Genomic DNA, 17,640 nt, shown 5'->3' with positions numbered 1-17,640 from the left:
GTGTGGCCTGTATGGGAAAAGCCTTGAGAAACAGATACTGGCAGCTTAAACCACTACAGCTATTTTACGAGATTAAATGACTCATACTTTTCATGTCAGTGCAATTTTTAACCTCAGCTCTCTTTTGAGGAAAGGGTGTGTGCCAAAAGAAATATTAAAAATGGAATGACAAGAAATACTCACTACTTTTAAAAAAATCTAATACCTAAGTATTTGTGTCAGTTTTTAACCTCTTCTGACCAGAAAACCACAAAACAACTCTGTTAAAACCAAATTTATTCAACTATATAAGAGACATCCACTTGACTGACAAGTACACACAAAGAAGGGATTTGACACTTCACCTGGGATATGAATAAATAACACCATGATCTTAAAACATGCACTAAAGCAGATAAATAATTAATCATCACCAGCCTTTGGAAGCAGCTCTTAAGGGATTTTCAGAGATTTTAATGGTCATCTTTCTTTCTTTCTTTTTTTTAACTGAGCAGCAGAGTAACAGCGGCACAATGTCTGAAGTGCATGCCACTTAACACAGTATAGTAATCCATCGAGCACCATAGTTTTTACCATTTACCTGTTCAGCTGGTGTGAAAATTCAAGCAGAAGAAAGAGCAGGCCACTACATTAACATGTCAGCTTTTCATATTTTCAGCAAAAAATAAAGACTTTCTTAGTAGAAGAGGAATGCTCAGTCTCTTTGCTTTGGGTTTCTTTGCAGAAAGTCCCTCCTCACACAGGGCATGGTGTGTTTCACAGCTGCTCACTGCTCCCTCTTTTGCTCAGATGTGGAAGTGTCTACAAGTTCAGCCCAGACGCTATAATATACTATGCAAAGAGATTAAATGAAGTTTTTCACTTTATTCTATTATTTCAGTTTGTATAGTCACATTCACCACAAACAATATGATTACCCCTGAAAATGTATTATTTTGTAAGCGTTTTCTTTTTGGTCAGATGTACCCCCACATCTCCGTCAGATGTATTCAAATATCCTTTCACCGACACTGTAATGTATTTTAGGTACCATCATTTTCACACCAACTCTAACAACTAAATTACACAGGCTTAAAGTTGCCCTTGCAAGTGTAATCCTACAGAGAAAGACTGCTGTCGGCTAACTTGTTCTCACACACCTTCCCCATTCTGAGACAAGGGAGAATGAAGTACAGAGGATTAGGAGGCAATAAGAGTTCTCTAATCTGTGTATTAACAGCAGCCGATTGAATCTGTCTGTCCCGGTCAGGCAGATTTTGGGAAGTAATTTGAAGTGCTTTAATGTGATCTGGTTAGAAATCCCACACCTTAATGGAATTAATATAAATTTAGATTGCTCATGGATGTAAATATGTCTCCCATTTTCTCTCTTCTTCTGCACACAAATAAATCTGACATATGAATTGAAGCAGAGTGCGGTCAGTGTGAGTATGTTTGTATGTGTATTAATGTCCAAGGTCCCTCTGTATAAAAATAATCAGATCTTAGTTCTGGACCCAGAACTTGCCTGCAGCCTTGGCGGATGAGACTGCAAATTACTGGGACACAGAATGGTTTCCTACTTATTCTACATACTTTGAACTGTTATTTTAACCTTTTCCCTCCCTTTTTAAACCACAAACCATATTGATGATAATATTTCATTTCATCTTCACCCTTATTGTAATTATATCTGCATACAGCGACTGCTGTTTCCTAAAACTGATATCTTTGTTCCACCCACCATTTCCCAAAAATAAAACCAGCAGCCCTTCATGTATGTTTTAATTACTGTCCAAGTAAGGAGGCTCTTCAACCCATGCATACCAACAGTGGTGAATGATATCAGGACAGTACACTCAGCAAGAGGTCAGATGGATAACAGATAAGACACTGTGACAGTGTGAGGAACCAGCTTTTACAACACAAGTGAGAGGTAGAATGGCAGATGCAGAAGTAGAGGACAAAAGAAGAGAAAGCAGAGAATATCTCTATTGTGAGGATAGTGGGAAAGCAGTACTCAAGTATTATTTTAGAAACAGTAAGTGAATTAATCAGTTAGTTGAGCTGCAGAACATTCACACACATTCACTTTGACAGTACTTTCTTAACTGTGGGGTAAATATGAAGCTTGTTTAACTTAGCATAAACACTGGAAACAGGCTGAAACAGCTGGACTGGCCTTGTCTAAAGGTTAAAAATATGGATCTGCCAACATGTTTAAAGCTCACTAGTTAACACATCATGTCATTTGTTTAATCTGTACAGAAACTGGTAAATGAAATGTACTGTAATGTTACAGTATATATGCCAAACTAAATCTTGGCTGAAGCAGTGATTTCCTGGAGACAGACATGAGAGTATTATTAGTCTCCTCATCTAACTCTTGGTTTAAAAAAAAAGTCCAGCTATGATTTTTAACTCATTCAGTCATTTTTCACAGTTTTTGTTGCATTTTTATTACATTTATAACCTAAAAAAATGAACATTTAATAATAAAAATAATCAAACGATTAATTGAGAGTCCTGTATTATAGTAAATGGTAGCGAACAAGGATAGCAGACTGATTATAATGCGACGTGGTCATCAGTCAATACTGTTTCTGTGGCCTCTGTGGCTTCACCGTCCCACCACCATCATTAGCACTTCCCATCCTGTTCCACCTCTGTGTTTGTGCTGCCAACAGCCACCTCTCTCTGTTTGCTTTCCTCAGCCATCCTTGACATCTTCAAGTTTTTTTCCCTTCCCCTGTATACTGAGGTTAAGTTTGCTTCTTCACCCCACTGTTAGAGACATATGTTTTTATTCCAATTGAGGGCTGGAGTGCAGATCTTTTCCTTCATTCATATTTTGGAAACAGCTTGGTCTTCACTGTTTTGTAATAGTCAATTTGATGACTCGGCTTTTAGTTCAGTGGTGTTTATTTGATGTTTTGAGAAGGCAACGTTAGCTCAGTGTGTTCATTTGAGTGTTGAAGAGCCTGTGCAACACTGGCTTAATTCAGTAATAAAGTCTGATAATGTGCTTGCTGCTATAAAATGCAAATCCCCAGCCCATGATGCAAACTTTTAAAAAATGCTCTGAATCTGTAATTTCACTCACCCCTTTTATTTTGCCACCAATGTTAACTAACAGCTCTACTCTTGAAGTGCAATTGGACAAGAACGTCTAGACACTCAGTTTCAAGGGCCTTTTAAAAACTTAATCAATAAAGTTGCCTTCTCATCAACACACTACTTCTCTAGCTGCCGGGCCACAAGAGGCCTGGTAATATTGTGCTTGTACAAGCTCTGCAGCACCGACAATTAATCTTTATCACTGTGTCTCCCTATGCATGTCTACTCATTGTCATAAGTGCAGAAAAGCTCTTTTAGTGAGGGAGAGTCCCAGTATGAAGTTGCTGAGTGTCTGAGTGTCTTTTTATGCTGGATGACAGTGAAGATTGATGTTTGCCTGGGATTATGTGTGCTTATATGCAATCTGTGCATGGTGGCAAAAGGATGTGGGAAAATGTTCCCACTTATTTTTGGTGTAGTAATTTCCCAAGGTTATACATGCACATGCTTACTGGTTAATTTGAGTCAAAGCAACGTGATGCTTTCTCCCAAAGGCTGGTAGCTGCATTATGTGGTAGATCATTATTTACATACAACCTACATCTTTGTGCCAGCTTCTGCTGTATGTTGAGATCTGTGTGGTTTGGGAGAGTCAGCTCTATACTTTAACACTACATCACACTTAGGTGAGAGGTTTATCTTTAAATAAAATCAACATAATTATATAGTTCTGTCTACAGTTCCTATTTTGCCAGTGTAATGTCTCTTTTTTTGCCATAGATGCATGTGATTGGTGATTTCTGTACATGCATCAAAACCTCATTGCCTGTGTTTGTCTTAACATCACATTTCTGGTCAGTCTCTCTTATTAGTTGAAATCATCCATTATCTATACTGCTTACCCTGTAAAGAGTAATAGCGGGCTGAGCCAACCTCAGCCAACATTGTCTATCACAGGGCTGACACATATAGACAGACAGCTATTCACGCTTACAGACCATTTAGAGTCGCAAGTCCACCGTCTGCACGTTTCTGGACTCAGAAAGCCCACAAGATTCAAACCTGGAACCTTTTTGTTATGAGGTGGCAGTGCTAACCACTGCACCATAGTGAATATGGCAATAATTATAACTAATATGAAGTCATCAGTCTTCAGATGAGGCTACTGAATTAATCCACAAAACCCACATCTGTAGATTAATATAATACAAAGAAAAATGACAAAGAGATTAGACTGCACTATTTCAAAAAATTCAAACGGATCCAAATAAAAGCTATGTTATTAGTCCTGTGTCTTCAGTCTGCTCTTCCATATTCAGACAACCTTTGGTCTCTATTTATAGATCACATTCATTTCTCAGTTCTCTTGATTTTCAGTCATGTAAACTGGTTTAATAATACTTTACCAGTTGGAGTTAGATAACACATCTCACACCACAGATCATCAGCTGGCATCAGTATTCACAGCAGGATTGTTTTTGATAAAAAGCTGTATAAAATATAAAACACAAGCCCTACTTTGTTCTATAAATGTCCCAGCAAGCTTACACTCCCGTTCCAAAGAGCATGTGCATTTGAGTCATCTATTGCTGCTCATGGTTTTCTCTTGCGTGTGTGTGTGTGTGTGTGTGTGCTGAGACATGCTACATGACTCATTTTTTACAGCGGAAAATGAGGAAGATGAGGAGTTTCTTCATTTCTATAAATATCTTTGGCAGTAGGCTGTAAACATGGCCAAATGATTTCATGTACCTAACTGGGACAAAGACACATTTCACCACTGACTCAAACATGCCAGTAGACTCCCCACATCCTCTTTATAAGCAGCTGATTATGAAATGATGTACTAACTTATGTTCTGTATTGTGAAGGCCCTCGGTACCTTCTGCATTGTACAAGATGTGTCCTGAAATTCATGATGGGTGACATGAAACAAAGGAGCCACAGAAGACAAAACTCAGGACAGACTGCCATACAAAGGCCAAACAGGAATTGGCAAAACATATAAAATTCTGACAATATGTAGAAAATGTGCTCAGTATTCGTAGGTGCTTGGTAGGAAGGAGCTAGAAAAGATTCAGCAGTGAGTGTAATCAGCTGCAGTTAATTGTTGTTATTATTTAGCACTGTCAATGTACTGTATAAATAAATATTGATTGACTGATTGATTGATTGCAGCTGATTGAATGTTTTTTGTTTTGTGCGCATTGTGATAGAGTTATACATTAAATTTGCATTATAACTGAAACAACAATAAACAACTAGGAATATTTCTGTCAGTGTCAGAGGAAAAATTAGGATATTAAGTTTTACATTATGTTATGAGTTATGTTTAGGGTGGCACAGTGGTGCAGTGGTTAGCATCATTGCTTCATGGTAAAGATGTCCTGGTTTGAAATCCCAGATGGGCCTCTCTGTGTGGCGTTTGCATGTTCATGCAGGTTAGGTTGACTGGTGACTCTAAATTACCAGTGAGTGTGAATCATTGTCTGTCTCTATGCATCAGCCCTGTGGCGGGGGGCAAGGTTTGCGGGGGCCCGCGGCCGCCCCCTGCCTCTCCTCCACCTTTCTCTCCTTTATTTTCTTGATCTGCGGATTCTGCACCTCAGCTGTGTTGCACTCGGTAATTGGCGACTCGTTTGTCTGTGCACAGAGCTGAGGTGCACACAGCTGGGGTGCACAGAGCTGGGGTGCATCCCCCTGATTAGTTTTCCTCCTTATTTATACCTCGGGCAGACGCTCCACCTGGGCCGGATCATTGCGACGTGTAACGTACTATACTTAAAGTAAGTTATACAAAGGTTGTGTTTGACCCGCATTTTTTTTAAGACGTGTGTAAGATGCTACGCTGACAGTATCTGTGCGTTTTGGCTTGACCTTATCACGCTAATTATGCGGTTAGCAATACTTAAATACATGCTTTGTCTTCCACGCTGACAGTCCCTGTGCTGTGGATTACATTGTGTACGTTGGTTCTTTTTGTTCACCTGTCCGTTCTCATCCTCCTGCTATCCTAGTTCCTGTCGTTAGTTTGTGTGTTTACCGTCCTGGTCTCCTTAGTCATCACTGCCCTTCCCTGGTTGTATGTATTATGGACCCTGTTATGTTGTTTTTATTCCATTAAACCACCTTTTTTGTACTAGCACCTGGGTCAGCCATCTTGAGTCCAGCCCCAGTTCTCCCTCCCCCTCCTGGTGAGGGGGACTAAACCATAACAAGGATGTACCTCACCTCTTGCGCAATGTCAGCTGGGATTGGCTTCACCCTCTCTGACTCTCTACAGGATAAATGTTGAAAAATGCCATGTGTTGCTTCACTTTTGTACAATTTTCCACCTTTTCTTTTGGTTCTCTTCCCTATACAGTACTCTATATTCTCCTGCCACTGATCTCTTCAGGCTATAATACACACACGTGCATAAATGCCATCTGTCTATAGACATTCACATTGCACATAGCACTTATACAGTGGACCCACACCAGCAGCAGTTTAGATCTACTGTAAGAGTCCCCTGGCAGACGGCATATACCTCCACTGGTGGAACCAGGTGGTGTGGTCTGCTGAGGCTCCACTGAAGAGGCGCTAATCCTGCGTCACTGCTCGTTGTTGGGGCCTGGAGCTTGATTCACAGACTCACAGAAGACAAGCATTCTCTGCAGTATCAGTCTGCTAAGGGAATAATCAGCTCCCCACCCCCACCACACACACAAACAAGGACATTGTAAACAGTAAAATCTGCCTATGTTGAGCTCCTCAAAGATTTATTTTTTAAATGGAGTCTGTGTATTGATATTCTAACACCATTAAATTTTATTGGAATGTAGTGATGAAGGTTTTGTATAATTGTCCAGATTTCTGTTTGTGTAATACAAGTTGTACAAGAGTGTGCATGTAAGAAAATAATGTTTATGTGAATTTGCAAGATGGAGAAGCAGAGAGGCTGTGGCGCATTTATGGGTGTTAGGCAATGTAGAACAGCTGACAGTAAGTTTCTACACAGACGCCTCATAAGACTACAACTCGGCCATGGACTGCTTACCACTTCCTCCTCCTCTCTACTCGCCTCCTCCCTCCATCCACATGTACTGTAGTACTACATACTCTAGCTGACAGCTCATGCCAAGCCTGCACATTCCACATTAATACTACTTCAGATGTTTGTGGCCCAGAAGTGTGCTGATTGGCTGAGCGACCTCCTACACAGTTGCTATTGAGAGCCAATGAAGAGCCTGCTCTGAGGAGCAGAGAGACAGTCACTTCACAGGGAACCCCATCTGCTGGGCAACACAGAGAATGTCTGGGTTTATCCAAACAACACAGCTTCTATTGATGGAATATAACTTAATATCACAACAAAGGCTACATTTGTGTTCCAATATTTGCTCATACATCCATTAGCTGCTTTATTTGCTTGTGGCACTTTCACGTTCCCTGGCTGCTTCTGCCTTCCTCTCCCTCTGCTCAAACACTTCACTATTACTAAGCTACTATTTTTATATTTTTGCATACATTTTCTATAAATGTATGTGAATGCAATTTTTCACGACATCCACGACACTGCTGCCTACAGTGCCTCTGCTGTTATTCCACCCTGTGTTGTCAAATATGAGCCGTAGATTAAAAAAAAAAAAACAGTTAACATCAGTTTGGCTTTTTGATTTGATTCTGATGTAGCATTTTTCCTTCTAAATCATAATGCATTTGTTTTAGTAACATCAGCGACCTAGCATAGTCATGATTTTACCTTTGTATTGAATGAATATGATTGTAATTTGGGAGTAATGCTATGTTTGTGTAATGCTAGTGCTTTGTGTCACATTAGCAGTAACCAGAACACTGGTCAGCTAATGTTAGCTTTGGACTGGAGGCTGCATTTTGGACAGTGCGCCACAACCAGGCGTCCATATTTTCAACACATTCTCATTCCCAGAGTGTCAAATATTGATGCTTTGTCAAGTCCCTTTATGTCTCACACTGACACAAAAGGATGCCTTTGGTATCCATAGGAGACGATCAGGGTTTTGGATGCTGAACAGTGTTAGCCCACTTCCATCGGTACACAAAAATGGCGTGGTTTCGTTTGGGGGGAAAAATGACACAGTAATGTTTAGAAATAAAAATTGCATGGTTAGGTTTAAAAAAAATATTATGGCTTGAGTTAAAATACTCACTTTTTAAAAAACAATTCATTACACACTGGACACAAGCTCCACTCCCCCATGGGAGAGTTTTGTTCGATTCACCCCATCCACCTCCTAGTGGACTTTCTCCCTTCATATACTATAATCATTGCTCTGGGGCATCAAATACTAACACGAGTGAATACTTGACATACCAACAGTTTGACACCTTGGGAATGAGGATGGGCTGGTACATTAAAGCCCCTTTTCCATCGCCTGGTACCAGCTCAGCTCAACTCAACTCAACTCACCTTGTTTGTTTTTCCATCAGTCAAATGTTGGAGATAGTACCTAGTACTTGGTACTATTTTTGGTCTGTCAAGGTTCCAAGTGAGCAGAGGCAATACTAAACAATGACATGTGAGCACTGCAGACTAGCGACTGGTCAGAGAAATCACATCATCAATTTGAAAGATGCCCTGAAACAAAGCAAGTGCCATTTTTAAAAGCAATGTTATTTACTTTATTGTAGTTACTGTACTAACTAAAAGCAGCCACACAAAGAGAATCAAGAACAACATACCTTTGATGTCCCCCATTGTTACTGTGTCAGTTGCTGAATATGTCACAGCAGTGTAATGCGGTGTCGCCATGACACCCAGCTACACTGAGAGGGGACCATCTGCGGTGGAAAACCAAGCACCCAGTACCAAAAGTGAGTAGAGTTGAGTCGAGTCAAGTTGAGTTGAGCCAGTACCAGGCAATGGAAAAGGGGCTTATGTCACTGCTAGGAAACAGAATAAGATGGGAGGTGCAAAGACTAGTTAAAAGCATGGTGTCAATTTGTTTTGAGCCTCACTAGATCCTCTAGTGGCTGAAAAGAAATTAGGTAGAGTAGCTTTAAAAGTGAAGTGTTGCCCTATAAAAATTACCATGAAATACAGTATCAATCTAGTCAGAAGTCAGAAGGAAAGTCCAGTAGCAGTAGTCACAGAGTTTTAAATAGCGAGTGTGTGTCTGTGTGTGTCTGTGAGAGACAGAGAGAATGGGGGGTGGGGGGTGATAGGTTATAGAGAGTTCACTCAGCTTACATTTGGTTAAAATGAAACCACACACAGCAGAAGCACTTCGCACTTACTGCCACACATGTTGAGTGAATATTATTGCACTTTGTAAAGAAGACATAACTGAGCCTTGTTCAATGGATTGTGTACAAAACAACACTGTGTATACACAAATAATCATTTGACACTAGTATTTGATATGATAATACACTCCCACCAAGCGGTTGTACAGTTAATGAATCAGATGGTTTTTACACCTACACTTTATTTTGATGGATTGATTTACTAAAACTTAAAGCTGGTATAAGGCCAATTTTTTTCTATTAATAATTGGTCATTAACAGTGTGTGTAATGTGAAAGGTGTCACCCCCTTCAGCCATGGAGCCTTTCTGCACTGCCATCAGTGCCCTTTCATGACATATAGAAGGCAGCTGTTTTCAGCAAAGACATCTGATAATCCCACTGTGTGGTACCTGCCCAGCACCAAACAGCAGAGAGATGACGTTAGCCATTAGCTGGTGAACACAATGAACCATTCAGCTAATGTGCTAAGGAACAAGTTTATTCACTCAGGATTTAACTTTGTCAGTTGGCCAGATACACGGTTTCAAATGAATGCTAATGTTTACTCTAAGCAAAGGTTTGCCAATACATTCATCCATAGCAACTATATGCTGTGATGTCAATTTTGTGTTTATATCTTGATTCTGCTACCCACGAGAGGCCAGAAAATCCATGAACGCAGCTTCAATTTTAATACAAAATAATATGTTTTCAGCAAAGACATCTGATAATCCCACTGTGTGGTACCTGCCCAGCACCAAACAGCAGAGAGATGACGTTAGCCATTAGCTGGTGAACACAATGAACCATTCAGCTAATGTGCTAAGGAACAAGTTTATTCACTCAGGATTTAACTTTGTCAGTTGGCCAGATACACGGTTTCAAATGAATGCTAATGTTTACTCTAAGCAAAGGTTTGCCAATACATTCATCCATAGCAACTATATGCTGTGATGTCAATTTTGTGTTTATATCTTGATTCTGCTACCCACGAGAGGTCAGAAAATCCATGAACGCAGCTTCAATTTTAATACAAAACAATATGCTGCTTAAATAAAACTGATTTTTTTTCCAAATTGGCTGGAGTGATATATTCATTAAAACTTCATGAAAGTACATTTCAGTACAGTTCTGTCCCTAAACTGCCTTGTGTTTTAGATGGTTTTTGTAAAGTTAACGTCTCACTCCTGTACTTCTCGCAGTCGGTTGCAACTTCACAATCACAAGCCGAAAAGTTAGTGCAAATCCACTGGGAAACACCAGCCCTCAAAGAAGTGAACCTGAAGTGTTCCAAAAGCGGCAAATACTCTAAACATACAATGCATATATTGAAGTTTTGTGAAAAGCTTACATTCAGAGCTCCATTTCAAATGACGCTGCCTTTGTTTAAAGTTGTTTATTACAGTATATGTACAGTATACTATACTTGTCATCTGTCCTCAAGTATTTTGTTTGTCTTCCAGTAAAGACAATTTCAGTTAGTGAATGTAGGTGGGTGTGCGCGCGCCTGCTTGTCTTTTGTGTGCATCTTGATGTACTGTGTGTGTGCATCACAGAGCAAACAGAGAAAACTGAGCTATGCAGGGTTTCTCTTGTATAATAACTGAGCGCTTTAGTGAGGCTGGTTGAATTTTAATAGAGTATCTGCAGGGTATTCCATCGCCTCTGGTCCCAGGGCTCAAAGATCAGAGAGAATTTTCAAGCACGGTGTCCCTCAGCCTCTCACACTCAGTCTTTCTCATTCTTACGCTCTTCTTCCCTTTTCCTTCACTTCTCTTCCCACTTTTTTGCACTCTCCTACTTTTCCCATTTTGATCTTACTTTTCCAACCCTTTCCTTCCTCTTGGGCTTTTGTGTCTCTCTCTTAATCTCTCTCTGTGTCTCACACTTTCTGTTGCTTTCTCTCCTCTGCTCTGTCTTCTTGTGAAATTTGTATTTGAGCCACTCGAGGCACAATTATTGCTAAGCCTCTCTCAGTTCCCTGGCAGAGAACAACCCATGACTCTCAGCACAAAAACGTCCTACTGAAGGACAAAATGCTGCTATGAACTTTTAAAATCATGCACAATGGCTGACAAAACGTGTAGTTAGATTATAAAACAAAAAGCTAATTTTCTCACTGCCTCACAGCCATTAAAGGAATTTTATACTTTTTTTTTTTTAACTCACATCTAATTTCAGCAAGCTCACAATTTTTGGAAGATATTACAGATTTATAATTCAGGCATTGCATTTACATACATACACACCAGCACTACCAGACACATAGGCGTAGGTTACAAGCAGCAAGTTGAGCTAATGAATCCTAAAGACCAGAGTTTGGAAGGAATTAAACAAAGGGTGGCATGAAAAAAATGTACAAATGGAGATAGGAAGGTAAGTAACATTTGGCAGAAGCACCTCAAGAAAAAAAAAAACTAAAAAAATCTTTAATGGCAGCTGTAGTTTGAGTTTTTTGTTTCATGTGTGTGTATGTTGAAAGTTGGCAAGAGACTGCATTTCACTACTGCATTGCCATATTGCTCGGCAATTTGATAAATAAAGATCATTTATAGAAGGGCGGAGTGTATGCTTCACTGGAAGTGTGCCAGATACAGCACGGTGAAGGTTGAACAGGTTTTAATATCAATTATGTCATATTTAAAAAATCAGCTGTACCAAAGAGTATGCAAAATGAAAGCTGGTAAAGTATAAGGCTTTGTGCTTACTTTAATCTCATAATAACAAGAATACTAGTACACACAACACACACACAATCCCAAAACACCATTTTTGCCCCTGACCTCACTACAGGAGCATGTAATTGACAAAGCTTCACAATCAACAGCTCTGTGTGACCTGCAATTAATAGTCCAGATTATATTCACGAGGAAAGCATCGTCAACAAGCTGCGGCCTTCTTCATGCAAATAACACACAACCTTGTGTGACCTGTGGCCTAATGATTTCTCACGCACTGATGACTTTGGTACTGTAGCGAGGCCGCAGATGTGAGCAACCCAAATATCACAAGGCAAATACTGTATGAGGATTAAAAAGAAAGTCTGTCAGCCGTGTGTGTACAGTACATTGTGTTCACATCATTAGCTGCTCAGGGTTCATGTTTGAGATATATAGTACCTGACACGACAGTAAAAAACACGAGCTTTGAAGTGACAGACAGACAGACAGGTGTGAGAGCGGGGAGGCAGGTTCTAGCCTAACAGGTAACATATTGTTCAAGTCAGCATGTTTTTGCATGCCTTAGGTTATAATACAAATATGTCAGTTATGAGGTCACAGAGTGCGCTTCTTATATGACACAGTTGTTAGGTTCAAAAATATCTTTGAGAAAACATGTCAACGTCCGGCACCTAGTCTTTAGTGCATTTAGACCACAACAGATAGCACATGTTTATGTGCTGCCTACTGCTGCCCTCATGTGGCAGCAAGAGTTGTAGCAACTGTGGAAAACAAAATATGTAATTTCTCATCTACTGTATATTTAGATCTGTTTGAAATTCTCTTTTCAGCACAAAGATAGCGAAGATTTAATTTAGGAGTGCTTTAGTGTACAACCATTCGCAGTTTCTGTGTCTTTCATGTACACTCCTACACTCGCTCCTCAAGGTCAACAGCTAACACTGTTCCTAGAGTAGGTTAAATGGCATCCTGATGCTAGAACTAACTTTTATCATAGTTCTTAACTGGTCAGTATTTTAACTTGCCTTCATGGTGAAAGCTTACTAAGCTCTTCAATCCTATATTTCTAGTATACAACAGTCACATCGCCCATGTTCCCACGCTGAAGATCCTTTGTCAGCTATATTAAATTTTCTGCACTTTTGTCTCGATCCGCGCTGCTTTTATAGTTTAAAGTCATTCATTACTTAGAACAATGGATACACTCATACCTGTTCCTCTCATATGTTGCCTGTTCAACATTAAACATCTTCCACATTTCCTCTGAGAACAGCTGCATCCCTTTGCCCACCCCTTAGTGCTACTGTATATATATAGCAAGGCTGTTAAAACAAAAACAAGCAATCAATCAAAAACAGCAACTCAATTTTCCCTTAAGAGAAGGGACTAATGTTCATGAAAGACGATCTAACAGGGTATACTTACATGACACCTTTCATTTGATCTTCTATTGCTTCCTTCTTACGGATAAATGTCAGTTTGTGTCATATCAGCAGCTATAAGTTTTATTTAGGTTTTATCAAAATTTGCCATTTACAACATGTGCAAAATCACATTAAACCATTACTGCTGTTTTTATTAGCAATATCAGCTTGTTTTAACAAATTAATGGAATTAGTTTTAATTTCAAATATAAAAATAATCATTGTTTGGAATCAGGACTAAATCAAATGTGGCTGGAGCATCAACATATTTCCATGATTATATGAAGGCCTACTGGTATACAATGATATTTACTGGTCATCTGTTAATACCGTGTATACTGCTATTGGGATTGTTACTAAAATATTTGGCCATGATTTTTTAAATAATGGATAATTAATGTCAGTTTTAATCATCTTGACCATGTCTCTGTGGGTTTAGGCAGTCAGTATCTGTTTACCTGTAAGCATGCAGATCTAAATATGCTGTACTTATTTAAATAATATAGAACAATAATTTGATTCCAAATTTTCACTTCACTGAAATAAGCAGCCAAACTGTGAATTAAAGTAAACTCTAAACTGGACTCCTAAATCATCATTACCGTATGTGACTACATCACTAACCATTTTTAATAATCGAAGAGTTTTACATTGTGCCTGAGTAGAAATCTGACACAAATGGTGGCATTCAGTGATGCATCTGAATCAAACAATGGTTCTTTGATGCTGAACAGCTGCTCTGAGTCACAACCACTACAAGTCTAAACACACAAGAGAACTCCCAAACACAATTTCTCATCTGAACCTCATATATTGCAGGAAAAACAGTTTATGTTACAGTTCACCATGGCAGAAACATATCAAAAGAATACTTCATCAAAAATAATCATAGACACAATGAAGGGTTACAGACAAGTCTTTCTTCAGTGTGAGTGCATAATAATCACTATATTACACAACAATCATTAGCAAGCCAAACATTTGATTCTCCATTATCACCTCGAAGAATAATGCATGTAAGAAAAATCAGCAAAGTAGAGAACTTAATCATGTTTCACCCTTCTTTAAAGCCTCTATGTTACGAACTCTTATATGTCTACAGCATGTGTCAAATTACTTTGCTTGCATACAGACAATCCGTCATTTCTTTAGTACAGCCACAGGAGGGCGCCAAGGTTTTCACATCCTAGATCTAGGAGATTAGGCATAGCAAAAGTACATAATTAAACAGATTCACATCATATAAGGAGACGTCTCAGGATATCCCAGATACACTGGACAGCACCCTTCTTCTCAAAGCTTATATGCTGATTCAGGAGTTAAAAAAGCCTCACACCAAAAGATGTAAAGCTGATTTTCTTTAAATTTAATGTACCAGGCTAAACTTGCATGCTTCAGGTTTTGAAGTGCAATTCACATCAAAGTTTAGAAATGCGCCAATGCATCGCTCTTATTTTCAGGACACCCATTGTGTCAACCTTTATCATTACTCCTGGTGTGTATAAGAGAGCCTGAGGGGCTACCTGTCAACTCTTTGCTGAACAACTATGGTCCCCGCCACAATGTCATACACAGTCCTGTTGTGCTGGAAGAAGAGGAGAGTGATGAAGACGGGAAAGAGGAAGGCAATAGAGATGTTCTTATTCAGCGCCCGCACTGTAGAGCTGTGAACATTGAGACAAAAAAACAAAACAAAACCAGAACCTGAATTGAAAAGTCCTACAAAGACGATCTACAAGAAACGCTGCTTTGTGTGTTAGACACCACAATCGACTCCAACGCGAACAATCGAATGTTCAGTTTAAAGGCAAATATAGATCAAGATATTTCATAAAATTTCATCTACATGGTTATAAAATGCATGCGACCACTCACGCAGAGAGGGAGACATTAGATGCTGGGAAAACAAGGACTCGGTTGGGTTGGACCAGAGTGGTTGTGTCACATGTCACCACCCGCAGGCCAAGCAGGAACTTCCCCGGTGTGGCACCGCCAGCGCCCCATATACAGAATATCTGATTAGAAGATGAGGATAAAAGTCAGACAACTCTGAGTGCAGTTTTTCTCTGTTCCCAGTGTGTGGCTTTGATCGCCAAAATCCAGCTGACTCCTGGTCATGCTAATAAATTGTAATATATCTTGGGATACTGGCAGATTAATGATAGAGAGAAGAGATTAATGATACCACACACACAGCAGTAAAAACACAAGAAATTAATTTTCAAGTCCTCACAAAGAAGAGTAAAGGGAAACACTACAGCATTAGTCTGTGCAGAGGGGCCTGAATGTCCCACTGTTAGATGCCACCTGGGAAAACAAGCTACTGATATATGACTTAATCTCAGGCAACTATGAATGCAACATTGCATCACTGTCCTCACTGGGGAACAGTGTTGTGCTAAGAACTCTGGCTCTGCCTTACCTCTCATTAAACAAGAGCATGTGTTAATGAGACCGCTCATAGCAACTGCAGATGGACAAACTGGGGAATGTTACATATTCTAACTAAGTATTTTGTTTTTATTACAAATAAAAATAGTGTTCTAAGAGGCTGGAGTGTTTCTGTTCTGCTGGGATTAACCTGTATAATAAGCAGCATTACATTAAGAAGACCCTTACTCTTCAGCAGTTGCATTAACCCCATTACCAAGGAAGTGTGAAATGTAACTCACCTCGTAGACACACACTAGCACCCTGTAGACCAGAGCTATAACCATCATCTTCTGCAGGTCCTCCATGGACGTGTTCTCATCTATCTCCTCCACAATGAACTGTGTAATAAATTTGGTAATGTCCCTTTAAACAGGAGGAGAGTATACCTGTATGAGGATGGATCTGGGGAATGGTAATACAACTTGGCATTAAAGTAATGATGGTCATGCAAATTCTTTATTTTTCATCCTGTAACTGAAACACAGCTTTGAATTCTTTAATGTACAGTTTCAAACCGCTCCGTCTCCTTGAACACTGTCCAGTAGCTTTACTTACTTCATCCCAGTCAAATGCATGATCCACAGCACTATGGTGGCCTTCACACAAAATAGGATAAAGAAGTCCACTGTCTCTGCTAGGAACCTCTGGAGAGGAGAGGGGATGGTGTATTCCCGTCCTGTGAGGCAAATGGAAAGACAAGTGAATATGCTAAGAATTTCACTTAACCCGCTCAAATAAATGACCTAAAATAACTACTGTATTGTAGGCCTGCTGAAAGTTTCCAAAGGCTTGCAGTGGACTGGGTGAGCCCTTGGAATAACTCTAAGCATATAAGCTTGTTTTCCAGGCTCCATAGACTTAAGCCTGCCACCCAGCAGACCTAGTTTGCCTAGCGCACACAAGACTACCGCAGGCTGAAAGACAACAAAGAGGACCAGCATTACCTGCCTGAGGTGGATTCCCATTCTGCTGCTGCTGGGCTGGCCGGGCATCAGTAGGCTGGGTCGTGGACGCGGCTGAGGTCTGCACGGCCTGTGCACCACCTGGGTGAGAGGAGGATGCGGGGAAGCTGAACTGGTACTGGTAGCTCTGCCAGTTTCCCGTGTCAGAACCCTGCTGTTCACAGCCGGAGTTCGAGGCAGGTGTACACGGTGTCCGAGTACTACTTGCCCCCGGCAGAGGGAAACTGCAAGGAGGAGGAAAGGGGAAGGCCAACAGAGCCAGCCAGCTGTGCCAGGTAGCAGACCCCGAGTAATAATGCCACATCCACTGCTGCAACTGTGCGCAGTATTCCTTTGTTGCAGTGGTTTGAGGCTGCTTTGCGTCAGCTTCAGGGCCATCACGGTGGTTGTCACTTGTTGTCGGAAACATAGCTGACCCACTTTTCGGGATCCTGTAATTTGCCATGAATATCTTTTAGAGACGTCTCTACAACCTCAGCTCATCGTCCATCTGCTCCGTTCATTCGCTCTGTGCAGGTAGTTGACACGGCGCCAGCTAAGTCTTTGTAAATACAGGGACCTCGGAAATCGATAGACAGTAACACCTGTCTCCCTACATCGGTGTCATACTATAATATTTTTTATAATTCTGAATAGACCATTATTTATCATCTATAAGCACATTGTCTACGTTGTCTGTGCTCAGAAAAAAACGATCTTTTTGTGGCAACAGCTAACAGTAGCCCCCTTTCAGTCATTAATGGTATGACCCACTTAAAGGCGCATTCTGTGTATTTTCCGCATGATCGGTAGCTATCGGCTCCATCATCCTCATCTTCTTCTTCTTCTTTCGGCTGTTTCCCGTTTGGGGGCGACC

The 17,640-nt window shown here is 40.3% G+C and overlaps 2 protein-coding genes across 2 annotated transcripts in view; both read right to left on the bottom strand.

Annotated features, from left to right (window-relative positions):
* The window catches only part of dtnbp1b (dystrobrevin binding protein 1b), a 555,482-nt gene that overhangs the window by 200,931 nt on the left and 336,911 nt on the right, over nucleotides 1-17,640 (bottom strand). The gene's annotated exons all lie outside the window — the stretch shown is intronic.
* On the bottom strand, nucleotides 14,116-17,358 carry fam8a1a (family with sequence similarity 8 member A1a). The gene is made up of 6 exons (XM_020597560.1): nucleotides 16,767-17,358; nucleotides 16,378-16,498; nucleotides 16,062-16,185; nucleotides 15,265-15,404; nucleotides 14,913-15,053; nucleotides 14,116-14,581 (listed from the first exon to the last, which is right to left on the bottom strand). Exons 1-6 carry the CDS (start codon nucleotides 17,227-17,229, stop codon nucleotides 14,569-14,571), a joined length of 1,002 nt encoding a protein of 333 aa, XP_020453216.1. The 5' UTR covers nucleotides 17,230-17,358; the 3' UTR covers nucleotides 14,116-14,568.

The sequence above is a fragment of the Monopterus albus genome, unplaced genomic scaffold, assembly GCF_001952655.1.
Source record: "Monopterus albus unplaced genomic scaffold, M_albus_1.0 scaffold34.1, whole genome shotgun sequence".
NCBI classification, from domain to species: domain Eukaryota; kingdom Metazoa; phylum Chordata; class Actinopteri; order Synbranchiformes; family Synbranchidae; genus Monopterus; species Monopterus albus.
This window is presented reverse-complemented; position numbering and strand designations above follow the sequence as displayed.

What these genes read in the sequence shown, in the direction of transcription:
- fam8a1a (XM_020597560.1), bottom strand. Translation starts at nt 17,229, where the DNA reads ATGGCAAATTACAGGATCCCGAAAAGTGGGTCAGCTATGTTTCCGACA. An exon ending in TGGGAATCCACCTCAGGCAG is followed by an intron (nt 16,499 to 16,766) that starts GTAATGCTGGTC and finishes TTTGCCTCACAG; the next exon opens with GACGGGAATACACCATCCCC. An exon ending in TGCTAGTGTGTGTCTACGAG is followed by an intron (nt 15,405 to 16,061) that starts GTGAGTTACATT and finishes TCTTCTAATCAG; the next exon opens with ATATTCTGTATATGGGGCGC.